Source organism: Nothobranchius furzeri, chromosome 15 (genome assembly GCF_043380555.1).
Source record: "Nothobranchius furzeri strain GRZ-AD chromosome 15, NfurGRZ-RIMD1, whole genome shotgun sequence".
Classification (NCBI taxonomy): Eukaryota; Metazoa; Chordata; class Actinopteri; order Cyprinodontiformes; family Nothobranchiidae; genus Nothobranchius; species Nothobranchius furzeri.
In genome coordinates, this window is record NC_091755.1 from 40,900,572 (window position 1) to 40,915,571 (window position 15,000).

General features: G+C 44.5%; 1 protein-coding gene across 12 annotated transcripts in view; it reads right to left on the bottom strand.

The window, feature by feature from the left end:
* Window positions 1-15,000, bottom strand: part of camta1a (calmodulin binding transcription activator 1a) — a 431,227-nt gene that overhangs the window by 21,650 nt on the left and 394,577 nt on the right. For 11 of the 12 annotated variants that reach the window (XM_070544830.1, XM_070544828.1, XM_015967197.3 and 8 more), the window contains 3 exons: window positions 9,449-11,739; window positions 7,464-7,590; window positions 7,156-7,290 (listed from right to left, as the gene is read on the bottom strand). In XM_070544830.1, the coding sequence (XP_070400931.1) occupies window positions 7,156-7,290; window positions 7,464-7,590; window positions 9,449-11,739 (2,553 nt within the window). Of the gene's footprint in view, window positions 1-3,748; window positions 3,961-7,155; window positions 7,291-7,463; window positions 7,591-9,448; window positions 11,740-15,000 lie in introns of those variants that run through there. The other variant, XM_054746322.2, reaches the window with a different exon arrangement.

Genomic DNA, 15,000 nt, shown 5'->3' on the forward strand with positions numbered 1-15,000 from the left:
ATCTGCAAAAGTGACTGAGTTGCAGCCGATGTTGTGTTTGCTAGTGCGTTTCAGCTGTGGAAGCATCTCAGATAGGATGTCTCTAAAAGTTAATCAGTTGCAGATTTTTATCCAATAATTGCTTCATAAAAGTTTTGCTTAAATTCTGATTCAGTGTTTTTGCAGGGACGCACACTCATGCAGGCACAGACATAATCGCCTGCCGCCCAGTGACCGGTGATAAATCTTTTTTTACCTAATCTAGGTTATTATTTCTTCCAAAAATGACACAGATTTGAAAAACCTCCACAGTAGAAGTTTTGTTGCCTCACAAACATCAGAGCAAAACCACTGTCACACATTTAATTCCCCACTATTGTAGTGGAATAAGGTCTTTATAGGTTACTTTGGGTGCTGCATCCTAAGGGGTTCTGTTGTTGTCCAATAACAGGATCCGTCTGAAAACGGGCGTCCTGTAAGATAAGTAAAGATTGTGGGACTTTTGAGATGCACTCTGAATTTCAATAAAGAACAGCCTGCCCAATCTGATCTGTCTCATCTCTGGGACATGGCGGCAGCTCCTTATGAGACAGGGTTGTATAGAGAGGAACAGGGGACCAAGGACAAAGCTGCTTATTGAGACACAGTGGAGCCCAATCTGAGGGGGCTGCTAGGTGCGTGAACAGAGAAGATTTAGGGATTTAGGGGGAGTAAAGAGAGCACAAGGTTGAAAGTATATGAAATGACATGAGGGTGATGAAGGGGAACAGAAATAAGAAGGGCAGATGAAAAGGGCAGCAATCACAGGACAGGCTGAGACAGAGTTTGTTAGTGAGACCGGCTAGAGAGTTCAGCTGACCAACTCAGAAATGTCAAGGATGAGAGCAAAAGAACTACTAATGGAGAGAACTATTACTGTTGAGGAGGCTTAAGAAATCTCACACAGACCCCCACAGCCTTCTGCTGCACTCTTTGAACAGTTGACTATTCGATTCAACACATTTCCTAAGTTAAATCAACACACAGCAGCGGATAAATCAGAGGACAACAAAAAAACACAGTTTATCTTCCTAATTACGATTACTCAGAGAGCCTGCAGGTTACTCTACTTCTGATAGACTCTGAGGGAACATCTTAAATCTCGTCTTCATGCCAGTCAAGTTCAGAGCTGAACTCCATTATCTGTCTGCAGCCAGCCAAATTCTCACACGCAACCCTGTGGAAAGACCAGAGGCCAGCCTCTCTCTGGGTCCCCGTGTCAGCTGATTGACAGGGGTTGGTATTGGTTACCATGGAGAGGAAGAGGCCAGGCCATCTGTCAACAGCGCTCACAGCTGGAACACATGGCTGGGAGCTGAGCAAAGGCACTCCATCCTTACTTTACGGTTGTGTAAGAGCAGCAATCGCAGGGTATGTTCACTGCTTAAAGGATGTGATCAAAGACACATCTGTAGATAATCTGTTCAATGAGGGTCAAACAGTGGGGCGAGGCCCATCTATAAACTACATAACAAGGCTATCTCTTCCAGGAAGAGACTTCCCTAAACAGTAGCAACATCTACACTGACAGAATAAAAGGCAGAAGCATCTTTCCTGTTTTTAGACCTACACTTGTCTTTCTCGTTCACTCAGTTCAGAGTAAATCTGTTGTTGCTTTGCTGACAGCAGAGATGTTATAGCAACAAATAAAAACCATGCAACATAACAAAAAGTGGCCATGTTTGTTGATTTTCCATTAGTTTCTCCAACAGCAGGCAAATGTTCAAGGAGTTTAAGGCGTTTCATGCTCTTCTGCTGGCATTTAACCAGCCATACAAGTCAATACAAGTTGAGTCTGAATACAGAATAGATGCTTTGTGTCACACAGAAGGTAAAATGCCAAGACGGCACACCACAGGGAGTCGCTGTCATCTGCTATCACACTAATAGTCTAACACCAGCATTGGCTTTTCGTCTCAGAGAGAAGAGTTGGGTGTGTTTAAAGTACACTAACAAGTACTTCAGTCGTATTCATGTTAGCAAAAATAACAATATGCTTGATAAATGAGCTGCAGATAGAAACACCTGTGAGACAAAAGAGGAGAAATAAACTTAAAGAAGAATAAATCTAAAATAAAAAGCCCGCTGCCCGGGGGACTCTCCTCAGTTAGGATGAATGCACCTGCAGAGATTCTCAGTCTGTTCTGTCTTCCCTCTGAATCGTTTTCCAAGTCATTTGGTCTACTTTCAGAGACCTTGATCTGCATTTGCCACTAGACAGATGAGAGAGCCACCAAAAAAAGAAAAATATATATATAATAGTGAATTATGTGATTTTTAAACAAATCACAGTTAAATAGCTGCAAGAGGCTTGTTAACTTCCTCATCTAAAGGTGATCAGTTTGCACGTGTTCAAAAGCAGAGACTCACAAGTACAAAACAAAACAGAGACAAGGTCCATTCAGCTCAAACTAAGGAGAAACCGGAAATTCTAACCACAGATGCAGATTGCATAATTTATATTTCACAGTACTGACAAGTCTTAAATCATTCATCCACATAAATCTCACTTAACTGCAATCTACTGCATTACTTTTAAATTGGCTTTGATGAAACTGCAAACGTTCAAAATAATTATAGAGCTGAATAAGTAAAGCTTCAATGGAAGTGAGGAGACTGTAACTTCTGGTAAATGAAGCAAGCAACAAAAAGCTGATTCATTTAAGCTTCGACGACAACTCAAAGTTTGATGTTTCTGCTCTTCTGGTACCGGTCTATCATCTCAAGAAGTGAGCTTTCCACAGCGCTGCTGCTGTTAGCAGACCTAAAACTTCTGCTACCGCTTTTATCAATACAAGTAAAACTAGGGCTGGTGAATAAATTAGCAATGCTGCTGTATCAGTCACTCACACAGCATTACACAGTTTTAACAAGACTCGATGAAACTAAAAAGTACTAAACGCCTGCCAACTATACTTCAGCTGGAGAGCAACACCTGCAAAGTGTCTGTGCTCTTTATAAAGGCAAAGTTAAATCACTTTCGATCCCTTCAACAAACGTTTTGCATTATAGGTTTGTGCAAGACCAGCAACAATGTCCTTTCAGCTTTCAGAGGGAAAGTTTGGGGAAAGCCTTCAGTTCTCTAACAACAGGACAGCTTTGGAGGGGAGCAACAGGTAGAAAAAGTTGTCTGGAAAACTTCACTAAGTGTGGCTAAGTGTGAGTCGCTGTTCACAGATGTGTGGTGCTGAAATGGGAAGTGGGATGTTGCAGCCAGAAGATCAGTCCTGAATCTGATCCGTGACCCGTGCAGCATCAACAGCTCTACTCCTCACCAGCTTACACACATGGACTCCATAACCTCAGCAGGACATGAGGTTGCGACAACCCTTCAATGCGCTAAAGCAACTATTCCATCAACAGCTGCATCTGCAGCAGCCTGGGTCACTCTGACCATGTGGATCAGATCGAGCTGATTTAGACTCCATTAGACATACATTTTAAAAGATCAAACTAAAGGGCTTAACTTGCAATTCAAAAGCAGCCTAACCATGCTCTCGGGGGTGCTTTACAGCGCAAGTCGTGAGCCAGGAGTTGGTTACTCTCTGCACTCTGCAATGTGGCAGAGTCACATGTTCCCTCTGAAAAGCGTGTGGCAAACACAGCTCAGCACCGACTCCGCTGGAACACAGTCAGACACAAAACCTCCACATGAGCAAAGAAACTTTTTGGCAAATAAAGACATAATCTATTTTAATAGACAGCACAATCACAAGACAACCCTTCTAACCTTCTATTTTATTTTCCATGGAGTCCAGCTCAAAGCCAAACGCTCGGCCCCTTTGTCTGTTTGGAAATGCAGGTGTCATTCACTGGCATCCTGACCCTCAGAAGTCCAAATCAGGGCTGCATCTCTCCCAAAGTCTGAGTTTGCCCCGACAGCCTGCCGCTCGGGCTGCTTCCTCGGTTTAGGAAAATAAAGATGACGAAAAATAAAAGACACAAACATGGAGATCCGTGTTGAAGACTGGTAAGCTCAACAGAGCTCTCGTCAACAATGGAACAAAGTGAAGGAAGAGAGAAGCAGCGTGCGGAATGAGGGAGGAAGACCGCTCATTCTCTTCCTCCTCCCCTCCTCCTCTCCACTTGTTTCACCTCGCACACACGCACACACTTTCCAAGTGTTTCTAGTAGCCACTGCGACCCCAGCCTGCAGTAAAACGACAAACAGCGCCGCTACAAAACGTCGTGCGCACGTGCAGCCGGTAAACAGACGCCCTAATTCCCATTTGCCGCCCCCTGCGCGAGCGAGCCGCGGCCGTGCGCGTGGAAGCTCGCTTCTGTTACTTATCTTACGTTAACATTGCATTTGTAAAAGGATCATTCCGACAGACGCGTGTTATGTTTCAGTTTCAGGAGAAAGTCAGTGGACGCGTGAGGAGCAGCCCCCCCACCAGCTCACCCGCCATTTGAAACTAGTTCTTTTTGCGGGAGTTGACCGTGTTTATACAAACACGCCCACTCCTCCGCGCCTGCATTGTGTAGGCTGTGTGTGCGTGGTTTGTCACGCCGGTGTAGCTCAGTCAGTCACGCCAACGACGGCCAGCGCTCTGCTGGGCTGTGGTCCCGCTCGCTCCCCTGCGGACACCCCCTCATCTCTCCCCGCTGGGATCAGAGACTTATTGGGGCGATGGTGTTTAGAGAGCTCTGCAGCTCCGACAGCTTCTCTGTCCTGCCCATGGCTCCGTACCTGCAGTGCTGCAGAGAAAAGCGCCCCTTCCCCCACTCTGCATTATGACAAATCAAGGCAGGCAGGCAGCTGTGCCATTAGCACATCATAGCACAGTTAGTCTTCTATGGGAGGACAAACTCGCGCGGCTGAACGGAACACCGCTGCAGACTCTGTATTGACACATAAGGCACGTAGCCTGATGCCAGCAGCCTGTTCTAGTTCATCAACAACGAGAGGGTGTCACGTTCGTGCTCGGGAGCCATTAAGAGATGTAACACATCTCTAATAATTATCTGAACGGGACTGGATCACTGCACACCACTCTACTCCGGGTTAGATTTACACCAAAAAGCTGGATATCTTCTTGCCAACCCACGTGGATCTGCACAGCGCGCGCTCTGCGCAACAGTTGCTGTCCTGTCGGTGTGGTGCTGAAGCTCGCCCTCACGCAGGCTTCTGGGCCAGTTAGTTCCTTATCGTGGCAGCTGATCACATGTGATTGGCCCACACAAAACAGCACACAGACGGCTCACCGGGGAGCTCCTTTCTGTTTCAGCCATATTTTATCCCAACAAGTAAACAGTAGATGCATCAGAGAAAGCAAAAGCCCAAATCCAGCTAAACATGAGAAATCCTAAAAATAGACACAAAAAGACAGTGGAAGAAGTGGCGAACAAGGAGTTAATGCAAGGAGGGTAATAGGGTGGGCTGTGTTTTTCCCTGAGACAGTCAGCTCCTCCTTTACTGGTTCTGTGAATGGGCCAGTCAGACAGCGGGGTGTGAATGGCGGAGGGATCTACAGTAATGGTGCTGCCATGCAGGCCTCCATTACTAACTCCCACTCAACCCAGGGCCGTCTGCAATGCAGCTGTCCTGTTAGCGGTGGTTCATCGTGCCCTACTTTATTCTGTCACTGCAGCAATACTTCTCCCAGTGGCACACACACACACACACACACACACACACACACACACACACACACACACACACACACACACACACACACACACACACACACACACACACACACACAACACCTGTCTACTGAAACACAGACTCGACTGAAACATTTTGTGTTTTGCTACATGTGGAATGTCTGAAATTGGTCACCTCAAAATGAATAAATAATGATGATCATACACCAGATCTGTAAATATGACACAAATTATTCGTGTTTTTTTTATTTATTTATATCCCACAGCCAAAGCAAAGTCATCTGAGCAATCCCACACTCAAAAACATCAACGACTCGCAGGTTTAATCAGGTAAAATTGAAAGATAAACATCAATACCTCCAAATAAATCAGACCACTTTCTGATAAATGTATTTATTATTGTGCAAAGTAAAGAATGTCTCTTTCCTGTAAATGATTGTGTTTTTGTTCACCAGAGTGCTTATCTGGACAAACTGACTGTGTGTTTTATAATAACAGCCACAGGTGTGTTTTTTACCTTAAAACACACCTCTGAGAAGGTTTGTGGTCCATTTCAACCCCATCCAGGTTCTACAGAGCACTTAACATGCTTCTTGTCCACCCATTACCTCCCAGTGCTCTCCAATAAATATTTACCCTTTCTCATTCAGACACTGATCTGCATGTCAGGAGCAAAAAAAAGGGCACAATCTCTTGCCCAACGGCACTTCAGATCCCTGTATGAATAAATCAGTTGGGTCACAAAACAAAGATGATGAGGTTAAAAGTATCATGGTGTGTTGTTTTTACTGGTTAATCATTGCTGCCAATGGCTGTGTTGTGTATAAATAATATTCTGTATGCATGTTTAGCACCAACAATGGTTGTTTTTTATTATTTCGATTGATTAATTGTTCTTTTTTGTATTAAGATGTTCTGTGTGTGTGTGTGTGTGTGTGTGTGTGTGTGTGTGTGTGTGTGTGTGTGTGTGTGTGTGTTAACCCTTGGACAGGTTGGATTTAATATGTTTTTCTTTTCCCTCCATTTTGATTATTTATGTTTAAGCATCCATGTCGGCTGTTTTATGTCAGACTAGAGTCCAGACACTGCTTAATAGCTTCTGGTACATTTGTTTGGTACATGGCACACTGGTGCCTCGAAATAAAAGCAAAAAGGGCTCCATTTGATCACACCCATTATGTTTTATGACTTAGGTTAAACCTAAAATAAAAGTCAGATGCTTGGGAGCCCAACTATTGCTGGTTTAATACAGTACATTAGAATAACTAATGAGAACAAGATCAAACACGCTAACTTGTTTTTTTGATCTGATCCTATCTTTATGTAAAAGTTATGCATGAACAAGCCAGTGACAATCATTTTACAGTTAATTTGAAGTCTGATGATCATCAACAGACCCTACACCTGGCGTTTCACCCCAGTCATGGGGATCTGTGATAATAAACAAATACAACAAACTTGTGGAAAAACAATAAGGGCAAATCATTAAAGATGTATTTGACGAGAAAGGAACAGTGCGGGGGATCCTACCGTCAAGAGAGAGCCAGTCATGCTGAGAGGATGGCAGTGAGGTCAGAGCGCGGGCCTTGTACTCAAACACCACAGAACTGGATATAATCTGATTACTGATGGCCACCTGTAGAGTCACCAGACCTGTATCATGAGCTGGACAGAGAGCAGACAGTGAGGTTCCAGAACATCATAAGGCAGATTAGCCTCAAACAGGTTTTATGACTTAGGTTAAAGAACAAAACACCTTAATATGATGCTCCGCAGGTAATTTAGCCAATGAAAAGTGACAAAGTAAAGACAATAAAAAAAGGTACCTCCTGTCTTACCTGGGCAGTAACAACGCAGCACCCCCGGCTGGATAAGAGATGCTGGGACCGAGATCTGGTCAAACAAGCAGCTGTAGTTTGAGCTGGCCTCCTGCCAGGGGCCAGTGATCAGCACCTTAACGCCACCCTGAAGAACATAACCAAGCATTCTTTATAACTATCACACCACCATACTTACCAAACGTACTCTATCAGAATTAAATAATCAGACACCCTTTGGAAGTTACAGCTCCCTTATGGATCTCTGCTGCCACCATGTGGAAATCTGCTGTTACTTCAGTTGATTCATTTTATTCAAACGCTTCAACAGCACTCCAGGTCTTGTACTGCCTCCTAGTGGCTGAATGGATGCATTACTGCAGATTCTTCTAAACTTTGACAAATGCATTTTATAAAAATGTGGAGAAAAGATACTTATAAAATTTCCAATGTCCACTTTAAAGATACCTTTAAGGCCACAAAACTAATTTGTAGTTTATGATGTTTAGATAAGTTTAGAACAACATTAAAACAGATGTGTATCACAATAATAGGGGTTAAATTATGGAACAATTTAGAAGAAGAAATCAAAGTAAGTAAAAATATAAATGTGTTTAAAATGAATAATAAAAAACATATTCTGAACAAGTATATAGTGGAAAATAGATGATTTATGTGGGTGTCCTTTATTCCAAGGAAAAGTAAATTGTGTCAATTGTAAAAAGATGTTTTTTTTTTCTTTTTTGTTTTTTCCATATAATTTGGTGGTTTTTGGTGACTTGTACCATTTTGTTTGTTTTAATGTAGGTTTTGTGTTAGATTTAGTAAACAAGTAAAAATTACTTGTATAAAGGGGTAGGGATAAATAAGTTTCCACTTCAGCCTACTCCTTTTCAAACACAGAAGAAGGGATGATATGTATTTTTTCTGTTAGTGGTATTTAAAAAAAATTATGTATGTTTTCTTTGTTTGAAATAAACTAAACTAATAACCAATAACTAATGTTCATGTGATTAGAATATTAGATTAGTGTCACCTGTGGCTCAATTTGACCCCTTTCAATGTTCATCATTAGAAATACATTAAACTTTTATATTCTGGCCTAATCACTCATGCACTTTCCTAATTTAACAGTGACAACTGAACATTATTATTTTTTAGGTGAGCTGTACACATTTTTTGTGGCGCATGTGCTCGGCAGCCTCGCCTCGGTCGGCGTGTCCCAGGGCCGCTGTGGCTACACCGTAGCTCGTCATCATCGGTGTGTGAATGTGTGCGTGAATGCATGTAGTGTAAAGCACTTTGGAGTCCTTACTCTGAAAGGCGCTACACAAATGTGGGTCATTTATCATTTTGCATACATTACTGTTCTTCTGGGGTCAATTTGACCCCAAGATGTTTTACTATGTAAAGCATGTGTGTGTGTAACCTAAGATCCTTACTCTCGCAGGTGCAGAGGTGCTCCTTTGAAGTAGAAACTTAAAAGAGGTGTGGGGAATACATTCCCATGGGTACTTTAGATAGTTCTCACAATGTAGCTTGTTCACATCCACACCTACCACCTAACCCACACCTACCACTTTACAACTGACACGCTCGTGCAGTGATGGCCAGGAATTTGTGTGAACTCCGCAATCTGTAAGCTATCTAATGTCTTCTTTGAAAAGATTTATCGTCAATGAGCTTTGGTACAACTCTGCATGCATCTTCAAAGACAGACAGACCAACACCCCCCAAAAAATACAGGTAGAAAAAGCAGCAGGTGCCAGGTTCCTACCAGGGATGATCCTAAGACTAGAACGATCTGTGCACAATGCAAGAAATGTTTCTGCTGGAAGCATGCACACACACTCTGCATATCCTGTGTACATTGGGACATCTGGGACAAATGATAAAACCCTGAGACGACCACAACAGCCATTGTTTGGTGTCGCAGCATGTGAGTCAAAAGGACAAGAGTAAAAAAACAAATCAAACAAAAGACTTTAAACAGTCACATCGCTCACCTCAGGATAGGACCACTCTGGGGAGTAGTCAGTGACCATGAAGAGGCGACCTGTGGCCTGCAGCATCCCCAAAGCCCCTTGGGCAACAGCAGCAGAGACCACCTCAGCAACATTCATGTAGGACAATGAGCCGGCTTCTCCCGCGGTGCCTCCTGCAGCCGCAGTCCCACTCAGAGACTGGGGGCTGCAGCAGGGCTGAAGGCAGAGCTCTGACGGGCTGTAGCCAGAGCCACGGGCTCCTCCATCCTCCGGGCCCTGCTGGGGGAGCCCACTGGCTGTGTTCTGGCTTTCCGAGCTGTGTGATGTGACTAGCTGGTGAGCATACAGAGCACCCCCAGCTGTCATGGCGGTTCCACTGCTGTCCACTGAGATGAAGTCATTAATGAGGTCAGAAAACTGGTTACCAAAAGAAATGTCAAAGTGGTCTAGACTGATCTCCATGCCTGTTCCTCCACCTCCTCCATTGCTAGCTGCTCCACCCAGACCTTGATGGGGTCCCACAGCATTGTACAGTCCTTGTACCATACTGGTGCCTTGGAGGAGGGGCTGCAGCTGCTGGGAGCGGTTGCTGCCATCACTGCTGTTGTTTCCATTATGAATTGTTACTCCTTCACCTGCACCTCCTGCCCCTCCACCACCACCATCAGAGGCCTGTTGCAGATAGTGGTCTGCCCCCCCTCCATCTCCATTTCCTGGCCCACACCCCTGAATGTGGTCCCCCGGCTTGAGAATATTTTCAGCTCTGTTCTCCGTTGCACCAGTTGGAGCTGGGTTCACGCTACCTGCTTGCTCTAGACCAACCACCTCTTCATGTTCAGTGCCCAGTCCAGGAAATGGCCCCTGGTACTGCAGCAGCTGGAGAGCGCCAGCCTGACCAGGCCCCTCCGTGGGGGAGCCTCCATTACAGTTGGCCCTGTGCTGGGTCTGATGGTGGTGATGAAGGTGTCCGTTGCTGCCTGGGGAGTCCGTTTTCACTACCTGCAGTCCCATGTAAGATCCGGAGTCATGGGAGTTGTGCTCCATCATGTGTGTTTTTGGACCCATGCTTGACCTCCCCTGCTGGGTCTGGCTGGTTTGAGAAGTGTCCTGGAGGAAGAAGCTGGGAGAATGATTCTGGTGTTGTATATGCGGACTAGACATGGCCTGACTGTAACTCACTGCGGGAGCGCCAGAACTATATTCTTGCTTTGCATCAATGGCACTGAAATCCATCTGCTCCAACGTAGTGCTGGGGCTCAAACCCCCACCCGAGGGTAGCAGAGAGCCTCCAGTGGACAAACCAAGGCCACCTTGATTTGAGCCAGCACCAGAGGACACTCCACCGCCACAGTTTACCACACCCCCTACCTGGTAGCCACTCTCTTTGGCCAGCTGCTGCTCAAAAGAGGTGTCTTCTGTCTTGATGTTCTTCACAAGAGCCGAGCTGAAGGTGTAGCCATTGTCTGACATGTTGGGTGAGCGCTGCAGCGTGCCGTTAGTGCTGCTGCTACCACCAGAAGATGAAGATGCTGAAGAGATGTTATTCTCCGTTTTGAGTGCACTGCCACCGTAGGTCTGGCCCTGTTTGGGGTTGTTTAGGAAGCAGTCGGGATCAAAGTTCATATTAGTCTCTGGGATCTTGATGGCCCCTGCGTCCAGACTGCTGGTTAGCACCAGTTCCTCAGACACCCCAGCTGTAGACAACATGGACAGACTATCTCCTGCTGTGGTGGTCCCAGGTTCAACCACCCCCCCTCCAGGGAAGGCAAACTTGTGACGCTCAGTGGCCACAGACAGCACCAAACCCTGTGAGGCGGCGTCTGCTCCCATCAGGTGAGTGTTGGGTCCCCCAGTGGGAGACATGCTGTAGACAGGGTCTCCAGTGACCTCAGACATGAAGACGCTCTGAGACAGGCTGGACATGACAGAGGGCACATGGCTCATCCCGGTCACCACGGGACTGTCCGCCATATCTGGATCGCTGTTGAGACCACTGCTGATGGAGACAGGGGAGTTCTGCGTGGTGTCAGGAACCTCCACCTGGTTGGTAGATGACACTTCTGTGCTGTTCTGGTGCAACAGGACAGGCTTGTGGACTTTGCCGTTGCGTTTTTCCCTGGCGCTGCCCCCACCACCTCCACCAGAGCTTTTACCTCCACCATGGGCGCTGTGCTCCGTCTTTCCTTCGGACACATCGTTGTTTTGTACCTCTGAGTGTGCGCTGCTGTAGCCTCCGGAGCGGGGATCAACTTTAGGGGAGATGATGCGATGTTTGGCGCTGTTGCATTTGTGATGAACACTGCTCCCTGCACCTACATGAAGGCAGAAAGAGCAAAGAACGGTTTGCTTACATGAGATAAGAATAAAGGCAATAGAGAGAACAAACATTTACATAAAAACACAAAAACTATTTAATGAGTAAGACAAAGATGGAGGGTTTTAGTACTTTTACAGTAAAAAGACAATTTCACCTATCAATAAAAAAAAGAATGCCTTTTCCCAAATTAGCAGAATGTGAAAAGAGAAACTGGTTATATTGATAAAGAAATATGGTAAAGTTGGTGTTGTACAGCTTATCTAATAACTAACCAACAAGGGGTTTGTGCACCAAACTGATAACCTCGTAAAACAGATACCCACATAACGACGTCAGCTTCTTGTACGATAATTTTATTCTAGTCAACTTGGACCTGTGGTCATTGGCCATGGAAACTCAATAATTTAAAATTGTTTTAAATAATAAAGTTTCATTTTGTTGCGTTTAGGAAAAAATTCCATCATCACACACTGTCCTTCAACAATCCCAAATAGCCTGGGGGAAAAAGAAAAAGTACCTCAAATATCAGGAATTTTCTTACAAAAAACCGATAAAATTAGTTGTTTCGCTTAAGTTTCTACAGTTTGGAGAACACATGTGGGATGTTTTTGGTCAGTTTTACAGTTAAATCTAAAAACCTATAAGTTAATTAAATACAAATGATTTATACAAACTCAGAACTTTAGAAAATTACTAGATGTTTTATTTAATGGGTTTAACACCTTTTAGTGGGTCAGATATTAAAAATAGCCAGAAATTTCTAACTCAGCGGCTTTCACGGGAACATTCACAACAATCTCAAGGAATGTTTCACCTTTTGCTCTTCTGTACTTCCAACTTTCCAAGAGTTTTTTTTTAAATTTATTCCAGATTTGTGCAACAGTAAAAGGTGCATTATATAAAAATAAAGTAAGTATGACCCCCTGTGGTCAAATGTGGTTACTGCAGCCCACTTTAAAAACAAAGCAAGTGACTTTCTCACTGCTGTTCTGTGGGTTTCATGGCTGTTGCTAGTCACGCATCAGCACCAGAGGATTCTAGATGACGAGAGAAGACGAGTCATACACAGTAAAGCCAGGCATACACAGCTACTTTTTCACTCGTAGCATTCAGCTCCATCTCAAACTGTACAACTTCCTCACAGAGCAAAACTCACTAGTCATGCTCTGTGTGACCAAGCGTTCAGATGCAACATGACTGCTGACACTATCTGTGGTAGCAACACGTCGGACCAAAATATAAGCTAAATAGTTTTACACAACACAACGGACATTCAAGTCCAAAAACCAAGAAGACTCGGAGACTGCTGCGTTGGTATTGAGATAGCCTGTTGTCTTTCAGGCTTGCTGTAGGAGGACACGCAGGGGTGTGTGGGGGTTGGAGAGGGAAGGCAAATGAAAGGAAGTAAACAATGCTTTGTGATCCATTTTATTTAACATAAACACGACAAACACGCTTTCTTGAAAATACTTGTCATTGCGTGTGAAAAAAAAATGTAAAAATAAAAAGAGCCGGCATGTGGGCAGCCATGTTGAAGCAAGTTTATGTTTATTCATTTAGCAGACACTTTTATCCAAAGCGACGTACAATTTATAACCTATAGGGCATGTTGTGATCTGTGGGGCAAACCGGAGTACCCGGAGGAAACCCACGCACGCATGGGGAGAACACGCAACTCCACGCAGAAAGGCTGCGGTCGAGTTTCGAACCTGCAACCTTTGTGCTGCGAGGCAACAGTGCTAACCACTGCACCACCATGCTCTATGTTAGCAATTCTGGTGCATTTACGTCGCTACGACGCTTCAACAGTGCAATACCATCACAAAGATATCAAATATGTTTGGTATTTGTCCGACGGCACGATTGCTGATCTTAAGCTTGTTATGAAGTGTTAATCGCTTCTCGTTATCCCCTGTATGCACACATTTCCCACCCCTCAAAAATTTTCCCACTAGAGGAACATCGGCTCAAAATGGGCCACACGTCGTACAGCGTACGCCCAGCTTAAGTTGATAAGTAGAGAACTACATCTCACTGTAATATAGAATTGTTGGTCATTTAAAAAGTAGCTTGCCAAATTTCTAGGGTCGAATATGTTTCTAATTCTCTGTTAGCATTGCTAGCACAAGATTAGCATCTACTCTGCTTCACCCAATCTTAGACTAAAACAGAAAGATGCCGTGGCTTCTCAGGGGTACAAGAAAGAACTTCTAGGTCGCTCCTGTTTACTGGCTTTAACTCACATACAAAACAATGATTATCAACTCTTTGTGCAAATGTAACAACTAGAACTGAAGGGTGGTCGCAACAAATTTAGACTTAGAGTTATTCTTGTGGCTTTTATTCATGTATGTTCAGTACATCCCTCAGAAGGAAATGGGGAATAAATGTACTAGTGGCTCACCAACTAGTCAAAGGGTAGGAATTCAATTCAATTCAATTCAATTCAATTAAATTCAATTCAAAGATACTTTATTAATCCCAGCGGGAAATTAGAGTTTCAGTACACACAATTCTGAGATCAGACATGCATACATAGACACATGACAAGAATTAGTGACTGTGGTCATTCTCAACCCGAGTCACGCTACCTTATTGGTGATCAGAGGGGTTTATATGAGGATTGGTTCAGGTGGAGGAAAAAAAGGCACTTCAGAGTTACCCTCCACAGAGAGGGCAGCTTTGCTATGCAAAAACATCTCAGACAGAAATGCAACAGACTTCAGACATTACACAACATAAGTGTCCACTAGGTGGGGAGGTAGGGTTGGGACTCTCCTCACATCTGTGCATGCAGCCACGATGAGCAGCGCTCGTCACCTCCGTTTGGACAGGGGAAGGAGGTCATTGGGTTAGAAAGCACAGTGACTCCTGGAAATGGTTCAACGGCCTTCACCGGTTGCAGTCCCCACCAGGCTGGGATAGGGAGACAGAGTTGCCATGGCGACGGCAGCATTCCACATTTCTTCTGAGGGGGAGTAATCACTTCAGCCTCACAGGCTCAAGGGCACCAGATTCAGATAAGAAATTGTTTTGGGGCCAGAAAGAGATAATTTCCTCGCTGTCTTAAATTTCTGTTGGTCTTCAACCTCTCTAAATCCAATAATGGTGCACATTAATCTATTCCCAACCATGCTGTCCCGTCCACTTTCTCCTTGATCGAATCCACCTTCTGTGCCAGAGTCTGAATCTCAGCCGAAGTTCCAAGCTTACGACTCATCTCGACAATTATGAGTTTGTGCGTTCACAGCGCGGT